The 23,270-nt window shown below is 42.9% G+C and overlaps 1 protein-coding gene across 3 annotated transcripts; it reads right to left on the bottom strand.

Annotated features, from left to right (window-relative positions):
* Window positions 1–3,586: 3,586 nt before the first annotated feature.
* ASPA (aspartoacylase) lies at window positions 3,587–23,267 on the bottom strand. 3 transcript variants are annotated; one of them, XM_051824549.2, is made up of 8 exons: window positions 22,886–23,267; window positions 21,437–21,474; window positions 19,275–19,535; window positions 15,412–15,607; window positions 13,586–13,679; window positions 7,754–7,861; window positions 7,185–7,294; window positions 3,587–4,079 (listed from the first exon to the last, which is right to left on the bottom strand). In XM_051824549.2, the coding sequence occupies exons 3-8, from the start codon at window positions 19,508–19,510 to the stop codon at window positions 3,882–3,884; spliced, it is 942 nt and encodes a 313-aa protein (XP_051680509.1). In that variant the 5' UTR covers window positions 19,511–19,535; window positions 21,437–21,474; window positions 22,886–23,267; the 3' UTR covers window positions 3,587–3,881. The 3 variants fall into 3 exon arrangements, with proteins under 3 accessions (XP_051680509.1, XP_051680510.1, XP_017204545.1); XM_051824550.2 differs by lacking the exons at window positions 21,437–21,474; window positions 22,886–23,267 and adding an exon at window positions 20,058–20,206; XM_017349056.3 differs by lacking the exons at window positions 21,437–21,474; window positions 22,886–23,267 and having other exon boundaries at window positions 19,275–19,881.
* Between the last annotated feature and the right edge of the window lie 3 nt (window positions 23,268–23,270).

Raw genomic sequence — 23,270 nt, 5'->3', positions numbered from 1 at the left:
ATCCATAAGGACATGGTCTATGCTAAGCACTGGGCCAAGTGCTTACAAGGATTACTCCACTTAATCTTCACAACACCAGGGGAGCTGTTAGGATCATCTCCATCTCAAGAAAAATGAGTCAGTAGGTTGACAGAAATAAACAAAGGAAAGTGGCTAACACCACTCAAGAATGTGTTATAGGCCTTAAAAAGTCACACCCGGGGCCAGCATTGTGGCATAGTAGGCGAGGCCACCGCCTGTGATCGGTTTGTGTCTCAGCTGCTGCACTTCCAATCCAGGGGTGCTGGTTGCTTGGGAAAAGCAGCAGAAGATGGCCCAAGTGCGTGGGTTCCTGCCACCCATGTGGAAGATCCAATGAAATTCCTGGCTCTTGGCTTTGGTCTGGCCCAGTGCCAGCTGTTGCTGCCATCTGGGAAGTGAACCAGCAGATAGAAGGTATCTCTCTCTCTCTGTGTCTCTGTCTCCCTCTCCCCTCCTTCTCTCTATGTAACTCTTTCATATAAATACATAAATATTAAGAAAAATTGAGGGACAGGTGCTGTGGCATAGTAGGCCAAGCCTTCGCCTATGGCCCTGGTATCCCATATGGGCGCTGGTTCTAGTCCTGGCTGCTCCACTTCTGATCCAGCTTTCTGCTTATGGCCTCGGAAAGCAGTGGAAGATGACTCAAGTGATTGGGCCTCTGCACCCACGTGGGAGACTCGGATGAAGCTCCTGGCTCCTTGCTTAGGCCTGGCCCAGCCCTGGTCATTGTGGTCATTTGAGGAATGAGCCAGAGGATGGAAGACCTTTCTGTCTTTCCCCCCCTCTCTCTATAACTTTGCCTCTCAAATAATAAAAAAAAAAATCTTAAAAAAATAGAGTCAGGGAAAATTAGACCTGATAGCACTAATCCATCCAAAAATCAAAACCACAATGACCTAAATTGCACAGTGTAAATTTTAAAAATAACTAAAACTTAATGGGAGAAGACAAAATTTACATCTAGAAAAAACTGACCCAGAAGAATCAGACTGGGAAGTAAAACAACAAAGAACATTCACAGTGGGAGGCTGTGACTTGGTAAAACTTGTGAAGTACAAAAGCTGATTAACAAATCGGATTTCTTACTATAGAATTCAGAAGGGAGAGTTTATCCCAATGAAAATAATTTCGAGGAAGTATAAAGATAGATGCTTCATTGTATTCTATAGAACACTGAATATGGCATAAAATTGGCTTTAATGGGATTCTGTCTGGAAGGATGAAGATGTTTGTGTGTGTCTATATATTTTTTTTCCAGGTAATGTCAGCGTGTTTGGTAAGTACACTTGAAACCATAAACATGGGTTCCTGGGGTCCACAACATGGGATTAAAACTTCTTTGCTTGACAGTTATGGCCTTAGGTGGGGGGAGAGGAGTTCCTGAGGGGGATGGGATGGAAGGGAGGCAGTGCTCTGCCAGAGTTCTCTGCACAAGAATCATGGGAGAGGAGGGTGGTGGGCATTTAGGGCATGGGAGGGTATCTTGAAAAAAATGTATTGTGGGGGCTGGCACTGTGGCATAGCGGGTAAAGCTGCTGCCTGCAGTGCTGGCATCTCATATGGATGCCGGTTTGAGTCCCAGCTGCTCCACTTCCTCTTTTTTTTTTTTTTTTTTTTTTTTTTTTGCTGTGGCGGCTTTTATCATTGTACTATGACTGTAGATAAGTGGAATGTCTGCTTTCAGTGAATCTCTAGAGGCTTGTAGTGGGTGCGGCCAGAGAGCTCTGTTCAGTTCTCCAGGGTTAAGGGCATGCCTAAGGTGACACACCCAGGTTTGGCGTGGTAAATCTCTCTTTCATCAGAAGGGAGGTATATTCTGCTCAGCTTGAGCTCTCCTCAATGGAGATCAGAGCCTGAGTGCTAGCCCCAGTGGCTATAATATTTGTCTGCTCTGTCCCAAGGACCATGCAAAGGATCTGTGCAATCGTCGATGTAAGTTCAGATTCCCCAGCAATGTCTCTCACTAGGTAACCGGGACCCCTGAGCTTGTGGAGTCTCCCACGAGACTGCTGGAAGTCCCAGCCACACCGTGATTCCCCTGACACGTCCGTCTTGGTGCAGAAGCTTCACACAGTCACAAGCTCCTAGCCCCGTTAGTTCTCCCCACCGGAGTCAGAAGTCTCTGCTCGGCTGATTGCCGGGCACAGATGCGAGCTGGCACAGCTGTTACGTACGTCCAAAATGGGGCCTGCTCTATCAGCTTGTTACAGAACGCCTTTGTTAAGTGATCGGAGAGAGAGAAACGTGTCCGTCCCATCCTTTTTTTTTTTTTTTTTCTCCCCTAGTTTGGCTGGTACATTTTCCCCCACAGGGCTCTAAGCGTGGCTCCCTCTAGGCTCTGTCTCACCTCACTTTCCTGTGCTGGTGTGTAGGCTCTCAGCTGTTGGAGTCTCGAGCTGTGGGCACCCACGCCCTCCACGTAGGTCCACCATGTCCCTCTAATTTTGGTAGTGTTTCCTCTGCTGTTTTTTCCCCTCTTTCCTGAGACTACACTATCTCCACTTTTATTAAACTATCTTCTGAGCTGGAGCAGTAACTTCCCACCCTACTCTACCATCTTGGAACTCCCTCCAGGTTCCCTGCTCCGCTTCCAATCCAGCTCTCAGCCATGGCCTGGGAAAGCACCAGAAGACGGCCTAAGTCCTTTGGCCCCTGCAACCACATGGGAAACCCAGAAGCAGCTCCTGGCTTCTGGCTTTGGATCAACCCAGCTCTGGCTGTTGTGGCCATTTGGGGAGTGAACTAGTGGATGGAAGACCTCTCTTTCTGTCTATAACTCTGCCTCTCAAATAAATAAATACATTTTTAAAAAATGCAGTCTGCACCATTAATTTCTGGTAGCTTTTAAAAAACTTTTACTTATTTATTTGAGAGATAGAGTTATAGATACAGCGAGGGAGAGACAGAGAGGTCTTCCATTTGCTGGTTTACTCCCCATATGGCCATAACGGCCAAAGCTGGGCCAATCCAAAGCCAGGAGCCAGTTTCTTCCAGGTCTTCCACATGGGTGCATAGGCCATCTTCTACTGCTTTCCCAGGCCATAGCAGAGAGCTGGATTGGAAGAGGAGCAGCTGGGACTAGAACCAGTGCCCATATGGGATGTCAGTGCTGCAGGAAGAGGCTTAGCCCACATATACCACAATGCTGATCCCTCTGGTAGCTTTTATATATTGGTTGATAACATGCAATACTTAAACATTATTTATTTATTTATTTATTTGAAAGGCAGAGTTACTGAGAAAGGGGTGGGGGGAGAGAGAAATCTTACATCTGCTGGTTCATTCCCCAAATGGCCATGGCTGGGCCAGACAAAAGCCAGGAGTCTGGAACTCTAACTGGATGTCCTGTGTGGGTAGCAGGGGTCAAGGACTTGGGCCATCTTCTGATGCTTTCCGAGTCACATTAGCAGGGAGCTGGATCGGAAGTAGAGCTCCTGTGGGATGCTGAGGTTGCAGGCAGTGGCTTAACCCACTGCACCAAAACGCCAACCCCAACATGCAACATTTAATTCTATGTTCAAATGAATAACTTTTTGTATATAGTATCTAGATCAATTTTACATTTTGAAGTTATAAACTATTTATTAAGAATGTCAAATTATCCAAGTATAAGGTATAAAAAGCGATACAGAAATAGGAAAAGCATTTCTTTGAGTAAGCTACCTACATAAAATACAATACCTTTAAAAGATATTCCTTAATGCATCCTTCCACTTGAGAATTTTGCTGGATGCCTACTATGCCAGGCGCCAGGCAAGGAGCTATGATGAAGCCGAGTAAGGCACAATCCTGCTCTCTTCTTTCAAACTAGTAGATGTTTTGAAGATAGAGCGTAATAAGCAAGTTACAATGGCTGTCTAGTGTGAAGAGGAGCGAATGCTCTTTGCATTCAGCGTTAGTGTGGTCGTCTTGGCGAAGGCTTCCTTCTTTTCATAATAGGCAGCCTCATTTACAAACACTGGGTACACCGTGCAGTCTCCGCCCAGTGGAATAAGTCTTCCATCAAGAGTCAAAAACACCGGGTCCCCAGGGTGCAGTGGTTTCCAATCTTGATCCTCTCAGGAAACAATGAAAATAAATAAGTTACATCGCTTTCTCCCACTTTAAAATGTTGTCTTAGACTTTAGACAAGCTGGGAATTATAGCCTTTCATTATTTTAAAACAAATGCCAGAGAGAGGCGCTGAGAGGCAGGTGAGTGAGCTGGCGAAACTGTAATTGTATAAGGAATGTGGACAGCGGTTTTAGGTTTTCCTCTTAGTTGTTATGATCCAAACATGGAAAGTTTGCTTCCATACTAGGCTTAACTTCAATGTTGCCAAAGAGCTTCCCTACATTAAAAGGCCACAGGAAATGTGTCTGCCTAACTGCACCCTCTACCTCTCGCCAGCTTGAGTTAAATTTTTTTCCACCAAATTTGGGAAATATCCATTTGGAGCCTTGCAGGTGCAAGACATTCTACTGCTGGGGTTACAGAGATGAGTCACATTGCGCCTGCCTACAGGAGATTCTGTTCTGAGGGGCTGTGAAAGGACAAGGGTCATGCCCAAGATAAGGTGGCTATATTCCAGATGTGCCCCCTCGTCATGTTAATGACTGCAGGGCTCCATACTGGCGATTTGGGTCGCTAAGACTTCAAACATCAACGCTGTTACACCATAGCGACCCTGTGGCAGTTCTTCCTCAACTCCAATGTGCTGGGAAGTCACCCAGGAGACTTTGCTAAAATACAGATTCTGATTCTGTGGGTAGAGGGTAGGCCCAAGACTGTGGGTGCTAGCATTTCCCAGCAGTCTCAGGAAGGCCCGGGGTTTTCATTCCTACTGCAGCTCTCCTAAATCTGAACCCTCAGTGGCATGGTGATGTTCTCAGTCTTGGCTATACATTATGTCCACCTGCGATGTTAATATATCTGCATGCAGGGACTAGCCCTATGAGCCTATCTTTTAACACAATTTTATTAAAAATTTAATAAATATTTTAAATTTAAAATCTGTGGTAAAATTTATTCCTTGTTTGTTGATAGCTCTATGAGTTTTGACATATGCATAGCATAGACATATAATCTATAACTACACCATCAAGATATAGAATTCTGCCGCTACCTCCTCAGATCCCTCATGCCACCATTTAGAGTTCTCTGGTGTTTGCTTTCGTATTTTTAAGGCGATTTCACAGGATGGCCTGGGTGGGGACAACAGCTCTGGACCAGTGCTTTTCAGGCAGAAGTGGCCTGGACCACTGTAGGAACTTCTTCAGTGGCACATGGCAAACTCAGTCAGTTCCGTATCTCCACCTTGATGGATTAAATCAGAATCTCTGGGGAGGTTAACAAAGCACCTCAGCTGATTCTCGTGTGGCCTGAGTTTGAGAGGCCCGCATTAGGGGTTTGTGACAGGTTCTGGGCATTTGTAAGGTGGGAAGGGGGGAATCCTCCAGGTAGTGCCAATTAGCATTCCCGATTAAGGACCATGACTCTTGTACGGTTCCAATTTGTCTCTGGCACCAGGGCCTGTGGTGCTCTCAGCTCACTCCCACTCTGTGGACACTGGTCTTCTTGCTGTCACTCACATACCCCAAGTGCGTTCTACCCTCAGGGACTTTGCACTCATCCTCCGCCTGGCTGGCTTCTCACCTACCAGGTCCCAGCTTCAGGCCACGACTCAGAGACGGCTATTTCTGAACACTCCTCTGACTGGACCCCTCTGTTATTCTCTGCTGCACTATTCTGTTTGTTTCTTTCACTGCACTTACTACCCTTGGAAATGATCTGGTTTGTGCATTATTTACTTATTCATGGCCCGTTCTAATCGCTTAGGAAGGACGCTCCGTGAAGGACCTCACCTATCTTGAATCTCAGGGCCCATCAGAAATATTCACTGAAGTAAGCACCCCTTTAAGCCCGCCTGCAGAACACTGAGCCATCAAATCAAACTGCCCATCACCCCGTGACCACTTTCACTGATCTCACTTCTCAGCTTCCACGGGGTTATTCTTACATTCCTCCCGGGCACACCTGAGGCACACAAAACTCAAAAAATCCCAAGGGTTTTAGCTGTAGGGACACCCTCACCTTGGCCCGGGTTCCTTGCACTTGATACTTGTGTCACTTCCAATGCTTTCTCCCTTTCTCTCTCCCAGTGTTTTTTTCTTTCTTTTAAAACATGGCCTAAGGTTCCTTCTTCAGGTTTCCACCTGGCTCCCACTTAGCCTCAAAGCAGGATTTGCTCCAGCAGGCTGTGCGGGTCATGTTGGATAACTCTATTAGGCTGTGAGTCTGGATGACTCTTGGAGTCCTTACATAGGGATCTGAACTGCGTCAGTGGTTTTCCACCCTGATTACCCAAGTCAGTGAGATCAGATGATCTCAGAGTAGAGTCCTGGCACTGCGATTTTTAATGAAGCTCTCTGGGGAGTAGCCAGGACGAGCGCCTCAGACGAGGGAACCCACCAGGTCTCTACCACACAACAGGCCTTGGAGTGTGTAGGGTCCTTGCAACGGGGAGTGGAGATGCACATTTGAGAATCTGTGCTCCTCCCTTTGCCTTCCCCAACTTAAACCTCCTATATCATTCCATCTTCATGATGCAGTGATTGACCAAACCAGGCAAGGAGGAGGGACAAGGAGAGGGAGAGGGGAGTCAAGGGATGGTGGCTGAGAGCATTCCAGAGAAGGGGTCCTGAGTGCTCTGCTCTCACTCACTTGGTGGTGTCACAGGGAGGCAACTGCAAAGAACACTTGTGCTGGGTCTCTCGTGGACAGCTACATGGCCGGGGCTGGGGGGAGGAGTGAACTTCTGAGCCTTCTTGCCCGTTGCCCTTGGGAAGGAAGTTTGCTGTCTCTGGCAAGGCCTCATCTGCCTGCTCCTCTCTCATCTCATTGTCCATCACAGCACCTGGTCATCTCTAGACCATCATGCAGACTTTACTGTATCTCGACTCTAAATTCCACGGAGACAGAGGCCATGCTCACTGATGTGGCCCCTGAGCCAGCATAGGTCTATTCAGTAAGCACTCATTGAGAGAGGGTCTGAGCATCTTCCCCACTTGACAGAACTTTGAAGAACATCCAGTGAGCTACTACAGGTAGAGTGCTCTCTGCAACCACTCAAAGGTAGAGCACTGTTCAGTTCAATGTTTTAAAGAAACAGCAAATGTTACCTGTAGGTTAGGATGGATGACAGCAGCGATTTCTCCACTTTTATTCCTGGGATAATCAACTTTCTCCATGATCTTGTAGACTTCAATAGCACAAGGAGGAAATTCTTTTCCTATGGCAAAACCAATATGGATAAATCACAACTAGAGGGCCTCTCCTGAAAGGGAAAGTTACTAGGAAGATAAGGATTTGATACAGGGGCTTTACTTTGTGATCGTTTTCTGGATTCTGTCACTTACGGTCACTGAGGAGTAGCTGAAGTGAGAAAATAATTTTAATAAGAAACTAAGATTATAAACCTGGCAAGCGAATCCAGGTTCTAATTGGTATCTCAACATTTAGTGGCTAAGTTTCATATCTGTATATCTCTATATATGAAGGAGTCTTCAAAGAGTTCAGGGAAAATGTGTATTATGAAAAAAATATACAATATTTTCAAATGTATAACTTCAAATTTTTTATACCATAACAAATTTACCTGTTACATTAATTTCCATGAACTTTTTGAAGCATGAACACACACAAACACACACAAACACACACATGGAAACAACTCCTACCCACTACTTACCTTTATTGAAATGATGTACAAAATCAAGAGCATGTTTAATAATTTTTCTCATTTGATCCAAAATATCAGCTCTCAGAACTCCTTGAGGCTGAGGACCAACTTCTATTCCTAGTTACATAAGGGAAGAGAGCCACATTAACATAAGTATTAGAACGTATTGTAAAATTGGGCATTTAGTATAGCAAGATCTAGAATCCTATCATTAGAAATTATTAAAAAGGGAGATTATATATATTTGAGACCTAATGTTGGGCAAAATTAACAGAACTGTTACGTGTTCGAGGGATATGTGTATAATGAATAAAGACTTGGAGAGACTATGGGGAAAAATTAAAGAGTTATGTTAGAGTAGTAAGATCTTGGGTTTTTTCTTTAACTTTCCTTTAAAAATGATGGTATATTAAAAGAATTAGACAAATCCATGGTGACAAAATATTAGGTGGTCACTGACAGAAATGTTGTCATAGATTTAACATTTAGCTTTGATAGGAGGAAGGACATCTATTAGTCATAGAAAACTAAGCTGGATGAACCACGGAGTTAAGTCTATGCGACAAGCTATGTGATCCTAGAAAAACATTTTTACCTTAATGTAACAATTCAAAGTTAAAATGGTTTTAATTTTCTATAGAAAAAAAACACTTCTAATCCCCATAAGTCTATGCTTGTATTGTCACGTCCACCCTTTGTGCCTGCCAAGCATCAACCCTTACATCTACAAAATACTCTCCCTTCAAACTGTTCATACAGTCCCCGTCCTCCTGTTCAAGCCTCCTGCAAAACTGTCCCTCCAATCATCACCTTGTTCACTTATCAGACCACTGACAATATGTAATATCATCCATCCTTGTTCTCTTCTATCCAATTACTCTTTTACACTCATCCTATTTTCACCCATGTCTGTTACTTCACAAATACCTTATTTTCTCTCATTTTTTAATTCATTGTGTTTAGCCTGCTTGTGTGTATGTATGCACATATTTTAAGTATATGGTGTTATAAATTTGGCCAAGTCAAGCTATCTGTGCACAATAATTCATACAAATGGGTGAAAACATGCATTCATAGATATGTCTGCATGAGTGCTTTGGAAGACACTGTTGTTTGTCTACCCCAAATCCATTCCACCTTCCTCCCTTCCAAGAGAATCCTGATTTTGGTTGAGTATCTAATCCTCAAGGATGGTGAGCTTTTCTCCAGCTCAGAGGTAATGATGAATAGTTTAAGTCAATCACAATAATTCCATGGCCCTAGTGCCTGATATAAGAATGCATGTGTAGCCCAGTACTGACTGGGGTGCCGTAACAGAAGGTTGGCAGGGGAATTCCTGAGAGTTGCCTTTCTTTCACTAGATATTGTCATGTTGGCATGGTGGACATTTTGCGGCCATAGGGAGAGCTTAAGACACGCTAAAGATGGTAGCCCAGCAAGCAAAAACAAAGCTGGCCACTTAGATATTGTTGAACTGTTTTATAAAATATATACTTATCTTATTGTTTAAGCCATTTTGAGTTACTTGGAACCAAAAACATTCTGTGTGTTCTTGTCTTTGGGGGAGACGAAAGGTGTGGTTCAGACAGTCCTACATGGATGGGGAGGACTATAGACTGGTACAAGGGGATGCTTGACCCAGAAGGGCCAATTAGTGAAGTTTTTCTATTCTGATTATGAGTGTAGGATACAGGTATGGTAGCCTATTTTGAAAATGAAATATTAACTTTAATATAAAATCTGATACCAGAGCAGAATATTTATATTTATTGGACAGGTAGGTCATGCACAGTCAGAAATGGAACTGATTATAGTCATAAAAATAATACCAGGGTGTGTGTCTTTCACTTAATAGTTAAGATGCTAATTAAGACATTCATGTCCCACATCTGCATGCCTGAGTTTTTTTTTTTTTTTTTAAGATTTTATTTAGTTATTTGACAGGTAGAATTACAGACACACAGAGAGAGAGAAACAGAGAGAAAGGTCTTCCTTCTGTCAGCTCACTCTCCAAATGGCCGCAATGGCCAGATCCAAAGCCAGGAGCCACGTGCCTCCTCCCAGTCTCCCATGTGGGTGCAGGGGCCCAAGCACTTGGGCCATCTTCCACTGCTTTTCTAGGCCATAGCAGAACTGGATCAGAAGAGGAGCAGCCGGGACTAGAACCGGCACCCATATGGGATGCCGGCACCCAGGCGGAGGATTGACCTAGTGCGCCCAGCATACCTGAGCTTTACAACCTGTCTCTGGCTCTTGACCCCAGCTTCCTGCTGGTGCAGACCAGGGAAACAGTAACAGCTCGAGGCGCTGGGTCTCTGCTACCCACGGAGACAGGGATCGAGCGCCTGGCTCCTGGTTTCCGTCCTGGCCCAGGCCTGGTCATCCGAGGTATTTGGAGAGTAAATCATTGGATGGGAGTGTCCTCCCCTCCCCGTACTTCTCTGTCTCTCTTCTTTCTGCTTCTCAACTAACTAAATAAAAAATGAGAAAATAACCCTTTTTTTTTTCTTCTTCTGAGATTGTGGTCAATATGGGGAAGTGAAGACTGTGGTCAATCTGTGTGAGTGTGTAGCGAACTGCTTCTTCCAGCTGACTTGGCAATAGAATGCTAAAGGTGGTCCTTGCAGACAGCTACTAGACGTTACATTTGTAAGGGGCAATAGTCTTAGGGTATTATAAAATGTGGACTCGGAAAGGGTCTCTGATCCTAAGTGTGGTTTTGCTTTCCAGGAGTGGATGATACAAAAATATTCCAGATAAAAGAGCAAAGTTGTCAGGAGAACATACAGCATTTCTAACGATTTACAACCCCGATTAGAGCTTCCTCGCACTGAAATGTTTTGGAGACTTGGCTCTGTTTGCAAGGCCACACACATCAGCAGATGTTTGTTCTGGCTAAGAGCAGCACTGCTCATAAATACCACAGATCAAGCTTGACCTCTCCAGGTCTGGAAGTCTTACGCTTTTATTTGGTGCCACAAACAGGATCTTTCTCCCTTATTGTTAAGTTTTTGACTTGTCTTGATTTGTTTGATTTGAATATATAGCTAATTCTGATGGTGCCCTTAATTCTGCAATAAAAATACCAATAGCTTGACTCTGCAGGTTAATTTTTTAAAAAGATTTATTTATTTGGAAGGCAGAGGTATGGGGTGGGGGGGAGAGGGAGAGGGAGAGGGAGAGGGAGAGGGAGAGGGAGAGAGAGAGAGAGAGAGAGAAATTGAGATCTTCCATCTGCTAGTTCACTCTCTAAATGACTGCAAAGGCTGGGGCTGGGCCAGGCTGAAGCCAAGAGCCTGGAGCTTCCTCCAGGTACAAGGTGGGTACAAGGCCCAAGAACTTGGGCCACCATGCACTGCTTTCCTAGGTGCATTAGCAGTGAGATGCTGAGTCTCTAACTGGCTCCCATATGGGATGCTGGCATTGTAGGCAGCAGCTTAACCCGCTATGCCAGCCTCAACCAGTTAACTTTTGATTTTAGTTTGCTTATACTCCCACTTAAAACATTTGAGATTTTAAAAAAGTATTTTAAGTTATAATAACAATTTTAATGCAGTCTGATCATAATGAATTATGTGAATAGACTGCTCAGAAAAGAGAACAGAAAATAGATAAAGTAAATGTCTGTGAGTGTACAAGAGTGTGGGTCTACATGTTGGAAGGGGAAGATCAGTTCACAGCCTGATAACTGACTAGGAAAACGTGAATGGGTAACAGACAGGAAGCATGTGCTAAGAGGGAGGCTGGGAGATGATTTTCCACAGGGCTTTTGCATTTCTTGTTGTCTTGTGGGCCAGACACTGACTACCTGGTTCCAAACTCTCTTTTCCAGACAGGGTGTTTGTACAGGGAACAACCTTGGAAGACGGGGATGGTGCTTTCTGCGGATCACAGGGTAGGTATATTACTGCCCACTTTAAAGAGAAATCCAGTCTCGGGGCCGGCGCTGTGGAGTACTGTGTAAAGCCGCCGCCTCTGGTGCTGGCATCCCATATGGGCGCCGGTTCGAGTCCTGGCTGCTCCACTTCTGATCCAGCTCTCTGTTATGGCCTGGGAAAGCGGTAGAAGATGGCCTGAGTCCTTGGGCTCCTACACCTGCATGGGAGACCCGGAAGAAGCTCCAGGCTCCTGGCTTCGGATGAGTGCAGCTCCAGCTGTTGCAGCCATCTGGGGAGCGAACCAGCAGATGGAAGACCTCTCTCTCTCTCTCCAGTCTCCTCAGCTCAGTGTCCCTCTCCTGGAAGGCAACCCCTGGTGTGTGTGTCATGTGGCCCTTTTCACATCATGGGGACTGGGGCTTGGAGGATGGGCTGGCCCTCTGCTATTACTGTTGTTAATAATCGAGTCTTTGTCTCTGTCCTAGGAGTCTTGTGTCTTCTACCAGCATCCACCAAACAGTGGCAGGCTAACTAGTCAGCCTGCAAGTAGGACAAAAAGTCAGATCTTTTCCAGTTCTTGAGAAACAGAAGGCCAGAAAACACCCTGGTGGAGGTCACTGGGACCTCGGTACTTGGAGAAACAGAGACCCCCTGCTTTCCTGATCCAATCAAACTTGACCACTCTGCACAATCTCATGAATATACATATTCACATAGTCAGAAGGCTAATACTTTGTATTCAGCCATTGTTACAGCAACTATGTGGAATGGATATATTTGTATGGATTGCTACAGGAACTGTGGAATGGATATATCTGTATGGATCTGTGTGGGATATGTGTAATTAAAATGGTAATTGCTAATCATTTTTAACTTTGAATTGTGCACTTACTCAGGTATTTGTTAAAATTTTGTTATGAAACTGCAGCAAGGTGTAGAGACCAGAGAATGTGAAATAAATGGGGAGCCCAGTGTTACAGGGATGATATAATCGGTTGGGTTCTGGGCCTTGCACATAATACTGCTTTTTCTTCATAGTGTTGTCTGGGAGCCAGGGCTGTTCCACTGACTGTTTGCTACTAGTCCCAGGCAAGATAAGGACAGAAATTAAAGTCTTTAGAAACTTTTATAGCGATATGATATTGCTACCACATCCAAGTATGGGATCATCTTTTTAATAACTCATTTTTTGTACTTTACAAAAATATTTCTATGGAGCAGATTGTGAATAAACAATGATCTTTCATCACAGTTAATTTTGGAGGTCTGGCTTAGGAGACTTTCAGCTGAATACTGTTAGCTCCCAACTCTTCCATCACATACACACACACACACACACACTCACACTCATACACAAACAAAATCTTTGGCTTGGTTACTTCCTCTTGTTCCTTAGATCTCAGCATGGATTCTAACCACTTTATCTGGGCTTTCTATGACCTCAAGATGGACTTCTGGGCTGTTAGAATCCTCTGTATAACTGTGGCATGGATTACTCTGTGGTCTTTACTTGCTTATTTGTCTGTCTTTGCATCATATACTAAGCTCTTTGAGGTCAGACTGTGTGCCTTGTTCATTGTTATATCTCTAGCACCTAGCACCTAGTGTGGATTGTTCATAGGCACACACAATATCTGTTGAGTGTACTACTTTTTGGAGTGGGATCAGGGAAGGTTCCCTAGGAGGGGGCATTTGGACTGAGTCTTAGAATTCTGCCAGACTAACTTGAAAGGCCAAGTGTTGCAGCAAAGGAAATGATACGAATGAAACCAGAAAGCTGCTCAGTGGAACTGGGCATATCTGGCATAGTTAGTTAGAGCCTGGTTGATGTTAACTGGCTTGTTAATTGACAATTAGAAGACACAACGATATGAAAGGTAGCTATACATGTTCTTTCAAAAGTGATTTTCTCAGAGTGTCAGACAGGACATATCTTACTATGACACTGGGAAGTGTGACTTACCCACAGGATATTTGGCTATGGAACGAGTGGTTGCATATTTGAGAGAAGGATGCTCAATAAGATAAACGTAGCAGGGTAAGGGAGCCAAAGAAGTCTGGAAAGAATTCAAAACACCTTTCTTAGTACGTCAAGACTCTGTCTTTTGTTCTCTTTGCTGTTACAGAGTCACTAATGGTCTTAGTATGTTTTACTTAATCAGCTAAGGTTCATGAGATAGCTTTATGAAACACTGAAAAAACTGAAAAAAAAAAAACCCAATGTTGTTATAACTTTGAAAACATACAATTGAATTATATAGTTTTTTTTTGGGGGGGGGAGGTGGGAGGGTAGGAAATGTATATTAAACAATTCTCTGGAACTATGACCAAAGAATGTGAAATATATTTTCCTTCTAAATGGATTTGGTTATTTTGGTTTTCATCTCTGCATACACTTGTTATTTACTATTGGTCTCTTGAAAAATTATGTGCCTACCCCTGGGACTCAGGTCTCTACAGAGGTTGAGTGACTGTCCCTCCTCTTGCTTATCTTAATGAGAGTACAAGTTCTGCTTCCATGTCTGCCAGCTGAAGCACGAAGTTCTTTCTTCAGAATAGACCTGCGTTACGACCTGCCACCACAGCCACTAACAACTTACTGTCAAATACTCCAGAGAAACCATAATAGTAGTTAACCTCTTCTATAGGGTACGCATTCAGCTAAATACCTTAAATATTCTATCTCATTTAAGGCTTTTAGCAGCCATATGGTGTTGCTATCACGCCAACTTTAAAAATGAGGAAAGGGGTTGGTGCTGTGGCACAGCAGGTTAAAGCCCTGGCCTGCAGTGCCAGCATCCCATATGGGCGCTGGTTCAAGTCCTGGCTGCTCCACTCCTGATCCAGCTGCCAGCTAATGTGCCTGGGAAAGCAGCAGAGGATGGCCCAAATCCTTGGGACCCTGCACCCAGGTGGGAGACTTGGAGGAAGCTCCTGACTCCAGGCTTTGGATTGGCCCAGCTCCAGCTGTTGTGGCCATTTGGGGAGTGAACCAGCAGATGAAAGATCTCTCTCTCTCTCTGTCTCTGCCTCATGTAACCCTGTCTTTCAAATAAATAAGATAAATCTTAAACAAAAGATTGTTAAAAAATGAGGAAAAGTAAGGTTTTGAGAGTTGAATATGTTGTCCAAAGTTCATGAATGAGAAAACCAGGATTTGAACCCAGGTTCTCCTGGCTATATGGGTCAAACTCTTCCCACTAAATCATACTAGCTCTCAGGAAGGAAAGATGTCTAACACACAGAGATATAATTTATATAACATTATTTGTGTTTTTGCCTGCTGTCATTTCCTCATAACTCTTTTCTAGCTGTAGGCATTGAATTGCTGAGTTTTTCAGCTTGTGGCTTTATGAAATACTTACTGAACGATCAGATATATGTGAGAGTATCTGACTCAGTTTGGGAAATGAAATGAGGAGACAATCCTTTATTTTGTCATTGCACTTTAGTCAAAATTAAACGACTATTTCTTGAACTTCCTCAACTCCTGTCATTGAGATACTTCAACTATACCATTCAATTTTTTGATTTGAATTTTACTCAGTTTTTTTGTGTCTGGATGAAATGTGTCATTTCATAGACATAAGAATTTACAAGTATCTTATTATTGTATATATTTATCTGCCTATCACCACTGCCTGCCCCAACGCCTAAGCCTGGCTGTGAAATAGATGCCATTTATCTCAGACCTTTCCTCCTGACCCTTCTCTGCTTGTTTTACTTTTAGAATTGACTTAGAAGTGCAGGTCCTGTGCCAACTTAGACATTAATGACATTTAAACTTACCTTAATATAATGAAACATTTGTATTAGAAAGTCATTCCTGGAATCTTCAAGAATCAAGGTGCACCCCATGTTGGAAGTAGTATTGTGAAGGTCAAAAATGATGTCATAGGAGTCCTCACTGTCTTTTGGGCCAAACAGACGGTTTATCTCTTGAGCCCTTCTCACTTCATATGGCAAATCTTCTGATACCTCTTTGCTGTTATTAGCAGAAAGAAAAAGATTAATAATACCTGCAGGTAAGATCACATAAAAACATGGTAAGAACACAGTGTACAAAGAACCAATGGCTAAACCTTTGATTAAAAAAAAATTGGGACAGAAGTGGAAAGTTAATCTGAAACCTTTATCAATGAAATATTACATGTTTCCCTCCATTTTATTTCATATAACTAGTGCTGCATTGGCAAGCTTGCTAAATAATAGTTCATTTATGTGGCTGGTGGCAGATAGGACATTTTACACAGAATTTATCATCTGACTTCAACTCTGAATAAAAATTACCCGCCGGCGCCGTGGCTCACTAGGCTAATCCTCCGCCTAGCGGCGCCGGCACACCGGGTTCTAGTCCCGGTCAGGGCGCCGGATTCTGTCCCGGTTGCCCCTCTTCCAGGCCAGCTCTCTGCTGTGGCCAGGGAGTGCAGTGGAGGATGGCCCAAGTACTTGGGCCCTGCACCCCATGGGAGACCAGGAAAAGCACCTGGCTCCTGGCTCCTGCCATCAGATCAGCGCGGTGCGCGGGCTGCAGCGCGCCGGCCGCAGCGGCCATTGGAGGGTGAACCAGTGGCAAAGGAAGACCTTTCTCTCTGTCTCTCTCTCTCACTGTCCACTCTGCCTGTCAAAAAAAAAAAAAAAAATTACCCATGATTCCAAAAGGCAGCTTCTGGGTAATTGTGGAGCACTGCACTATTTATCATGGGACTAGACCATTCATTGCACTTCTTCTTTTTTTTTTTTTTTTCATTCTAGTTAATTCTAGTGCACAAAAACAGTCCAATACAGGTGCTTACATCATCTAATTAGGTATTCCTAACTGAGGTCCAGGAATCACTCCTGATCCAGGAACAATGTGTATAGATAAGAGTCTGTAAGCCCTCCCCAAGTAGAAAAGTTTGCAGGTACATGCATATATGTATTTTTCTGGGAGAAGGGTTCAAAGTTTTTATGGTGTTCTCAAATGGGTCTCTATCCTTGCTACTGAAATGGTTAGCATACATTTTTTTCTTGTTGTGATAATAGTTTTAATTTAATCCACTTAACCACATCTTGTAATTCTACCTTTTTCTATTTTTTGGCTATTTTCTCTAGTGTTTTCAAGTGGCCCATAGTTCACACTGGGATAATTCCTGCCTGGAATGCATTAACAGCCACAGTGAAGACACAGCTTGGGACTCTCACATCCCACACTGAAGTAACTGAGTTCAAATCCTGACTCTACTTCCCATTCTAGCTTCCTGCAAATGTGCACTTAAGTACACTGGTCCCTGCCACTCACATGGGAGACCCGGCTGGAATTTTTGCATCCTGGCTTTGGCCTGGCTCAGCTTTAGCTGTTATAGATACTCAGGGAGTGAACCACCAGATGGAAGATCTCTCTCCATCTCTTTCATTCCAATAAATGAAAAAAAATGCATGGGGACAAAAGCTGCATGCTGAGCATAGTGCAGTGGCAAGAAAGAAAGAGCTGATGGCACGGATGGTATCCTGAAGCCACTGCACCAGCCCTGGACTCCCCACCTTTAGACTTACTACTTGTGAACAGGAAACGCTTATTTGCTTGAGTCACTCTGATCAGGTTTCTATTATATGCAATCAAACAAATTTCCCTATGGGTATATATGCATTTTAAAAGTCAATGTGGGAAATAATCCTATGAGGTTGCCCCCAACCTATTTGCTTCGGTATCACTCTATGCTGTTTGAGTCAATGACATCACCACCATTGAAAGATAACGGATGCTCTAAGTTCTCCAGCCTGGAGACCAGGTTCCATTGGAAGAATCCCAAGGGAATCCAGGGGCAAGACCTCTAGTGACCCACTAAATGTGGGGGGAAAAGAACTGGGAAGGTTCTCAGATGACTTTCACAGGGGACTTGTGTAATGGTGCCAGCAGAGAGAGGAGGAAGACAGGAAAGGGGATAAATCTGGGAGAAGGAGGATGGAAGGAGTTAAGTAGTTTATCTATCTTCTACGTTTTCATGACCACCCCAAGGCAGAATTGTTTGTAGATTCAGAATTTTTAAGAATAAGAACCAGAGAGTAGGGCCAGGATTGTGGCATAACTAGTTAAGCTTCTGCCTGCAGTGCTGGCAACCCATATGGGCACTGGTTTGAGTCCCTGCTGCTCCATTTCCAATCCAGCTCTCTGCCAGGGAAAGCAGTGGAAGATGACTCAAGTGCTTGGGCCCATGTATGAAGCTCCTGGCTCCTGGCTGCGGATCAGCTCAGCTTCGGCCGTTGCGGCCATTTGGGGAGTGAATCTGCGGATGGAAGACCTCTCTCTCTGTCTCTATCTCTGCCTCTCTGTAACCTGTAACTCTGCCTTTCAAATAAATAAATAAATATTTAAAAAAATTATAAAGCAAACTGAATTTGAAGACTTCTCTCACTAAAGTGCATACTATTGGGTGGTCACAATAGGAAAACCCATCCCAGTCCATTCTAGAGCTATTTGGGAAGTTAATATGTTGACTGAAAGAGTTATTCTTCAACAGATTCTTACTTGCAATATAAGTTAGTTAACCAGTTTTAAGTTAATGGATAAATGTCATCATGTCAGCATCACCTCAATCATGAAGAAAAAGCATTTCTGAAGCTAAAATTTATGTGAGCCAAGATATAATTTTATACGCAAAATATGACTACCACGTCCTGAACAACATCTGTTCCATGAAGTGAGGCAGAGCTGTAGTAAAAGTAGTATGCATCTTATAATCTGTGGTGAGACTGAGCCTATGGAATTCTCCAACTCAGATGACCATAAAATAAGTACATAAAGCAGTGTAGTTAGTTGTTCCTGAGCATTTCTTACATTTTAGCTAATAGTCTACCAACTCTAGAAACAGCCTTGTTCTTAGCTTTGTACTCTAACAGTACCTGGAAGTGTCCATGTTTAATTATATTTTTGGGAAAAAGAAAAAAAGAAGAAGTAAAGGGCAAATTTTTAGAGGCACACACAGTGGCAGCTATTATGATATAAACAAAAGTAAAAGTAATTAATAAGGGCCCTCCTAGAGTATTAGAATTTAGTACACTGTATACAATGTATTATAAACCAGTTGTGATTTAAATGCAGAAAATTGTGGTGAAGTGTCTTTGCCTCTGTTCCCACCTATGGCAATCTGCCACTGAAGGTGAGCTACTTCTCAGATCACAGAGCAATCTGAAGTTTTCTGGCAATGACTATTCACTCACTCTTTGATTGCAACATCACATTATTGAAACTAGAACGTTATGCACTACTATAAACACAGTTGCATGAAAACACAGTAGTGAGTCTAGAAAGCTAACACATTTGTGCACAAGTACAGTGGTAAAACACTAATTTAAAGTCAAGAATTATTAAATCTCTTCTTTGAAGATATGATCTAAAAATAACAACTTTTCTTAATGCTTGCTTCAGTCTGTAAAAAATACATTCAAAAACACAAATCAGTTGAGAACAGGCTGAGCAGTAAATGCCCAATGTGGTTACTATGCCATTTGTGATGCAGTGTGATCAGAAGCAAAAGTGCTCTAGTTCATGGTAGCCGCTATACGTACAAACACAAACATTTATGCATATACTTACAGGTGTTCTTTCTCCTATAACTACCACTTTTTACACATATATGTGCATGCATATAGAATACAAAGCATACTCTTACCTAAGATTTTCAAGGTCAAAAATTCGGTTCAGGTCACAGTCAATATATCGGGTACACTTCTCCACTGCTCTTGGGTTGGTGATAAATGGCCGTACCTCCAGTCCTGTTCTTTGGATCTCAGCGCCATTCTGCAGCCAGTGCTTCACTAGAAACACTCCTGTCAGCTCATTCCCATGAGTTCCTCCAAAGATAGCAATCTTTTTTATAGGTGCTTCAGCAACATGACAGGAACTCATTTTACCAAGTAGTTTGATTTGATTTCTGCAATTCAGAAGAGAGAGGATCAAAGGAAACTCAGTTTCTTAAGAAAAGTTTAGCCATGTAAATTTAAATGTGGCTCTAACTAAAGTGCAAAGTACAGAGTTCCCGTGAGTGAGTAAGTTTTAACTTGCCGTCACATGTTTGGAGCCCTGTTTATTATATGGGCACTCCCCTCTTTAGCCCTGCCCTTTACCATATTAGGGTTAAAATATGCAAAGATCAACTAGAGATACAGCTGTTTACTTTAACTTCTAACTCCCTCAGATGGTCAGAAGCTCTAAGTACAATAACAAATTAGCATCTCATACCAATACAAAAATTCTATTTTCCCTTCAGCTAGAATGTCAACCAATGGGGGCTTTCATGATTATTTGGAATAATAAAAATACTTTACACATTTCTAATCCCTCAAAATATAAAAAGTAACCCGTGCAATATTTATGTTTCCACGGCATTTAAAAGCATTTCTTCTCTGCAGTGAGTTCAGGCACTTTTCATGATCAGAGGGCATTTGAACCTCACATGTATAAACAGCCAAAGGCAGATCTTCAGACACCTCTTGAACCAGCAGAGACAGAAAGAACCAAATCAGTGAGCACTGGGGCTTAAAATGCTACTTGGAAACATCTTTTAATTTCTTTCTCAAGAAGTTTTTTTTTTTTTTTTTTTTTTTTTTTTTTGTGGTAATTCTGTGTCAACTTCGTTAGGAATCTTCCTCATTTTCTGCCTAAATACCAAAGGAAAAGAAACTGTTAGTAATTTCCAACTCTTTGTAAGGCCTGAAAATGTCTTGGGACATATTATACATATACACTAATCACATCACATGAGTTCATACAGACATGGAAGCAGGGACACTCCACTGGTAAGTCTTAGTCAAAAAGGGGGTCTTATTAGACAACTGCTCAGAATATTAAGATGGAGAAATGACTGAATCAAATCTGCTCCATCACCCAGAAAGTCAAATATGTTCCAGTACTAGAAATACTAAGTACTGAATACTGTCAGATTATCTGATAGGGGTACACACGAGTAATTCTTTACACTGTAGAGTAGTTTAATTTACAGTGTTCTCCAATTATACATTAGCTCAGTCTATTCATACATCAAAGATGGGATGGATTAGGTATTGACATCTTCATTGAAGGCAAGAGAGGCAAAATAACCCGATTTAATTTCCACAGTTAACCAGGAGAAAACTAGGCCTAGGACCCATGTTTCTCATTCTAAGCCCAGTGTTTTCCATAAGACAATAGGGTGCCTCTCTGTTATTTTTGGTCTTCTCTACAGTGCTAAGTTTGCTCTTTCAGAATTCACATAACAGCCATTGTTATGTGTGCAAAACAAAGAAGCACTCAAACAAACACAGCGTGGGCATATAAAATATGAATGCTTCCTAATACTTAATAAACTAGGTTCTTGCTTTAAGAGATTAGAATGCAGAGATAGAGAAAGCAAAATAACAACATCCAAATTTACACATTAAAATTACTGTTCTAATCCAAGGCAAAGCCCTGGTAGCCTTTGATTTTTTTTTTTTGCCCATATCAATTTTCACGAAACACTTCAGACAGTGTAGAGATGATGAAAACACACCTAAAAATAAACAGACAGTTTGTATCAGTTAGTTATTTTGGTTTCCAGAGCAGGAATGGTGAATTAGTAGCCCTCAACTCTGCCTTCTTTCTTTTGTGCTGTTTGTAGTTTGCTCTGTCCTTTGCCCTAGTCTCTCTGGAAATGCTGCTTCAGTTATTTGCTTGGAGCTGGCACAGATGACTTGCACTTTGAGGCCTGTTTTGTGGAATTTTAACAGATCAACACTCTGAAGCATATTTTACATTCCCAAATAAAGTTTCCCTGACTTGCCAAAAATGATTGCAGTAATTCTTTCCTATACTTACCTTGTCTATTGTGTAAAGAGTTTGGCTTCTGTGAAGAGCTTTATCAGAAAAAAGGAGAGCATTTCCTTAGAACTGGAGCAACAGAGGCTTTTCATACTCTTATACCAAGTTAACTTCCGAAAGATTTTTAACTCCCTGTTTCCCAAAGTGCACTTCATTCTTGGGCCCCGTAAAACTCACACATTTTAAAATTAGTCTCATTCTTTGCTGAGAGTTCAGAGAGCTGATGGTATAAAGGTGAAACCCAGTCTAGTCGTTACTATCTCCTTCTTAAGTTGAATGCTTAATGTTTTGAAGTACTTAAAATGAGTGTAATAGCTTCTGGCACTGCAAATGTTTTGTGGGGATGGAGGTGCCTGATTTATTAACAAAATAACGTAGTTTAAAACAAAAAGGGGACTTTTTTTTTTTTTAACTTCATAGTCTATTAGATCAGTGGCATAAATTTTAGAGGAGATAAATTTAAGGTGGGGTTGTTCCCTAAACAGGAGAGTTGGGGATAGGGAAGATCTTCTCTCCAATACTACACATCAGGTGTCTCATACACAACGCTGTTGTCCAGGACCCAGGTAATCAAACTACTCCATTACTTTCACGTCCTTCTTCCCTGTAGCCCTATTGATGTTGCTTAGCCCCAAACAACCTTCCAGGTGGAAATAAACGATAATCAGAACAAGATAGAGACACACAGCGGTTTCTAAATTACTAGCAGATTCTGTTTTGCTTATGGCTGTATGCCTTACGGATGCAGCATAAAATCCTTATTTGAAGTCTTCTTTCCACGTTAAAAGATGATCCTATTCCTTCAAAGCTTATCCTTATGCTATTCAAATCTTCTATTATCCAATCTTAATCCAACTCCACTCTTATTTGACCTCCTTGTCAAAGAAACTACCAGTGTTTGATTCTTTCATAGTCTTAGATTGTCACTAATATTTTCACTTCCATCCCTGAGCCTGTTCCATCCCTTCTGTTCTATCCATTTTCAAATACTCAGAAGATATGGTAACAATAAGTTGTGGTCCTTGAACTCAGACTAAAGTAGAATTACTGTATGTAGTCTATAAGTACCCAATAAATAGCAGCTGCAGTAACTAAATAACATTTATTGAGCACTTACTGTGTGCCAGGGCTGTTCACCATTTACTATTTTTTAGGGCAATTGAGGGAATATTGTTATTGCTATTTTACTGAGGAAGGGGACGTAGGTCTGGAGGGCATTACAAATTTGCCCAAGGTCATATGGCTAGGACTCCGCAGTCATCCCAGGCAGGAAGGCTGGCGCGCAAAGCTGGGGTCCTCCCCCGACTCTGCTGCCTGTGGGGAACGTCTCCGCAGCTCCTCAGCTCCCTCCCTGCCTGACCTTTGCCCTGCTGGTCCGTCATCTAAGCCCAGGCCTCGGCTCTCTCCGCTGCCTCCCGAAGACTCCAACTCCCCTGATCACCTAACTCAGAAAGTGAGCCTGGCACGGCAAGGCACCTATGCCTCGGTTTTGAGGCTTGCGGCCTTCCAGTCATTCGCTTCCTGGCACATTTCAGGTTGTCACCAGCATCTTACAAACTGATGTGCAGAACCTAAGAAACACCCGTGGAGTTCGGAGAAGGGAGAGCCACCATTTTCTGATCACGCTGGGGCAGAAACAGGCTGGGCGAGAGAGCTCTGCCGCCGCCTCACTGGTGATCAAAGCAGGCTCCTTCCCGTCGTGGGCAAAACTTTCAAGCCGCCCCGGAGCGGCGAACCTCACAGTGTGAGAACACAAAGGCGGGCACATTAATATTATGGCGACTTCAGCAAAGCCCTTCCTAACGGGTACCAGAAACTACGATGCCACTAT

This window comes from Oryctolagus cuniculus, chromosome 17 (genome assembly GCF_964237555.1).
Source record: "Oryctolagus cuniculus chromosome 17, mOryCun1.1, whole genome shotgun sequence".
Taxonomy (NCBI): domain Eukaryota; kingdom Metazoa; phylum Chordata; class Mammalia; order Lagomorpha; family Leporidae; genus Oryctolagus; species Oryctolagus cuniculus.
This window is presented reverse-complemented; position numbering and strand designations above follow the sequence as displayed.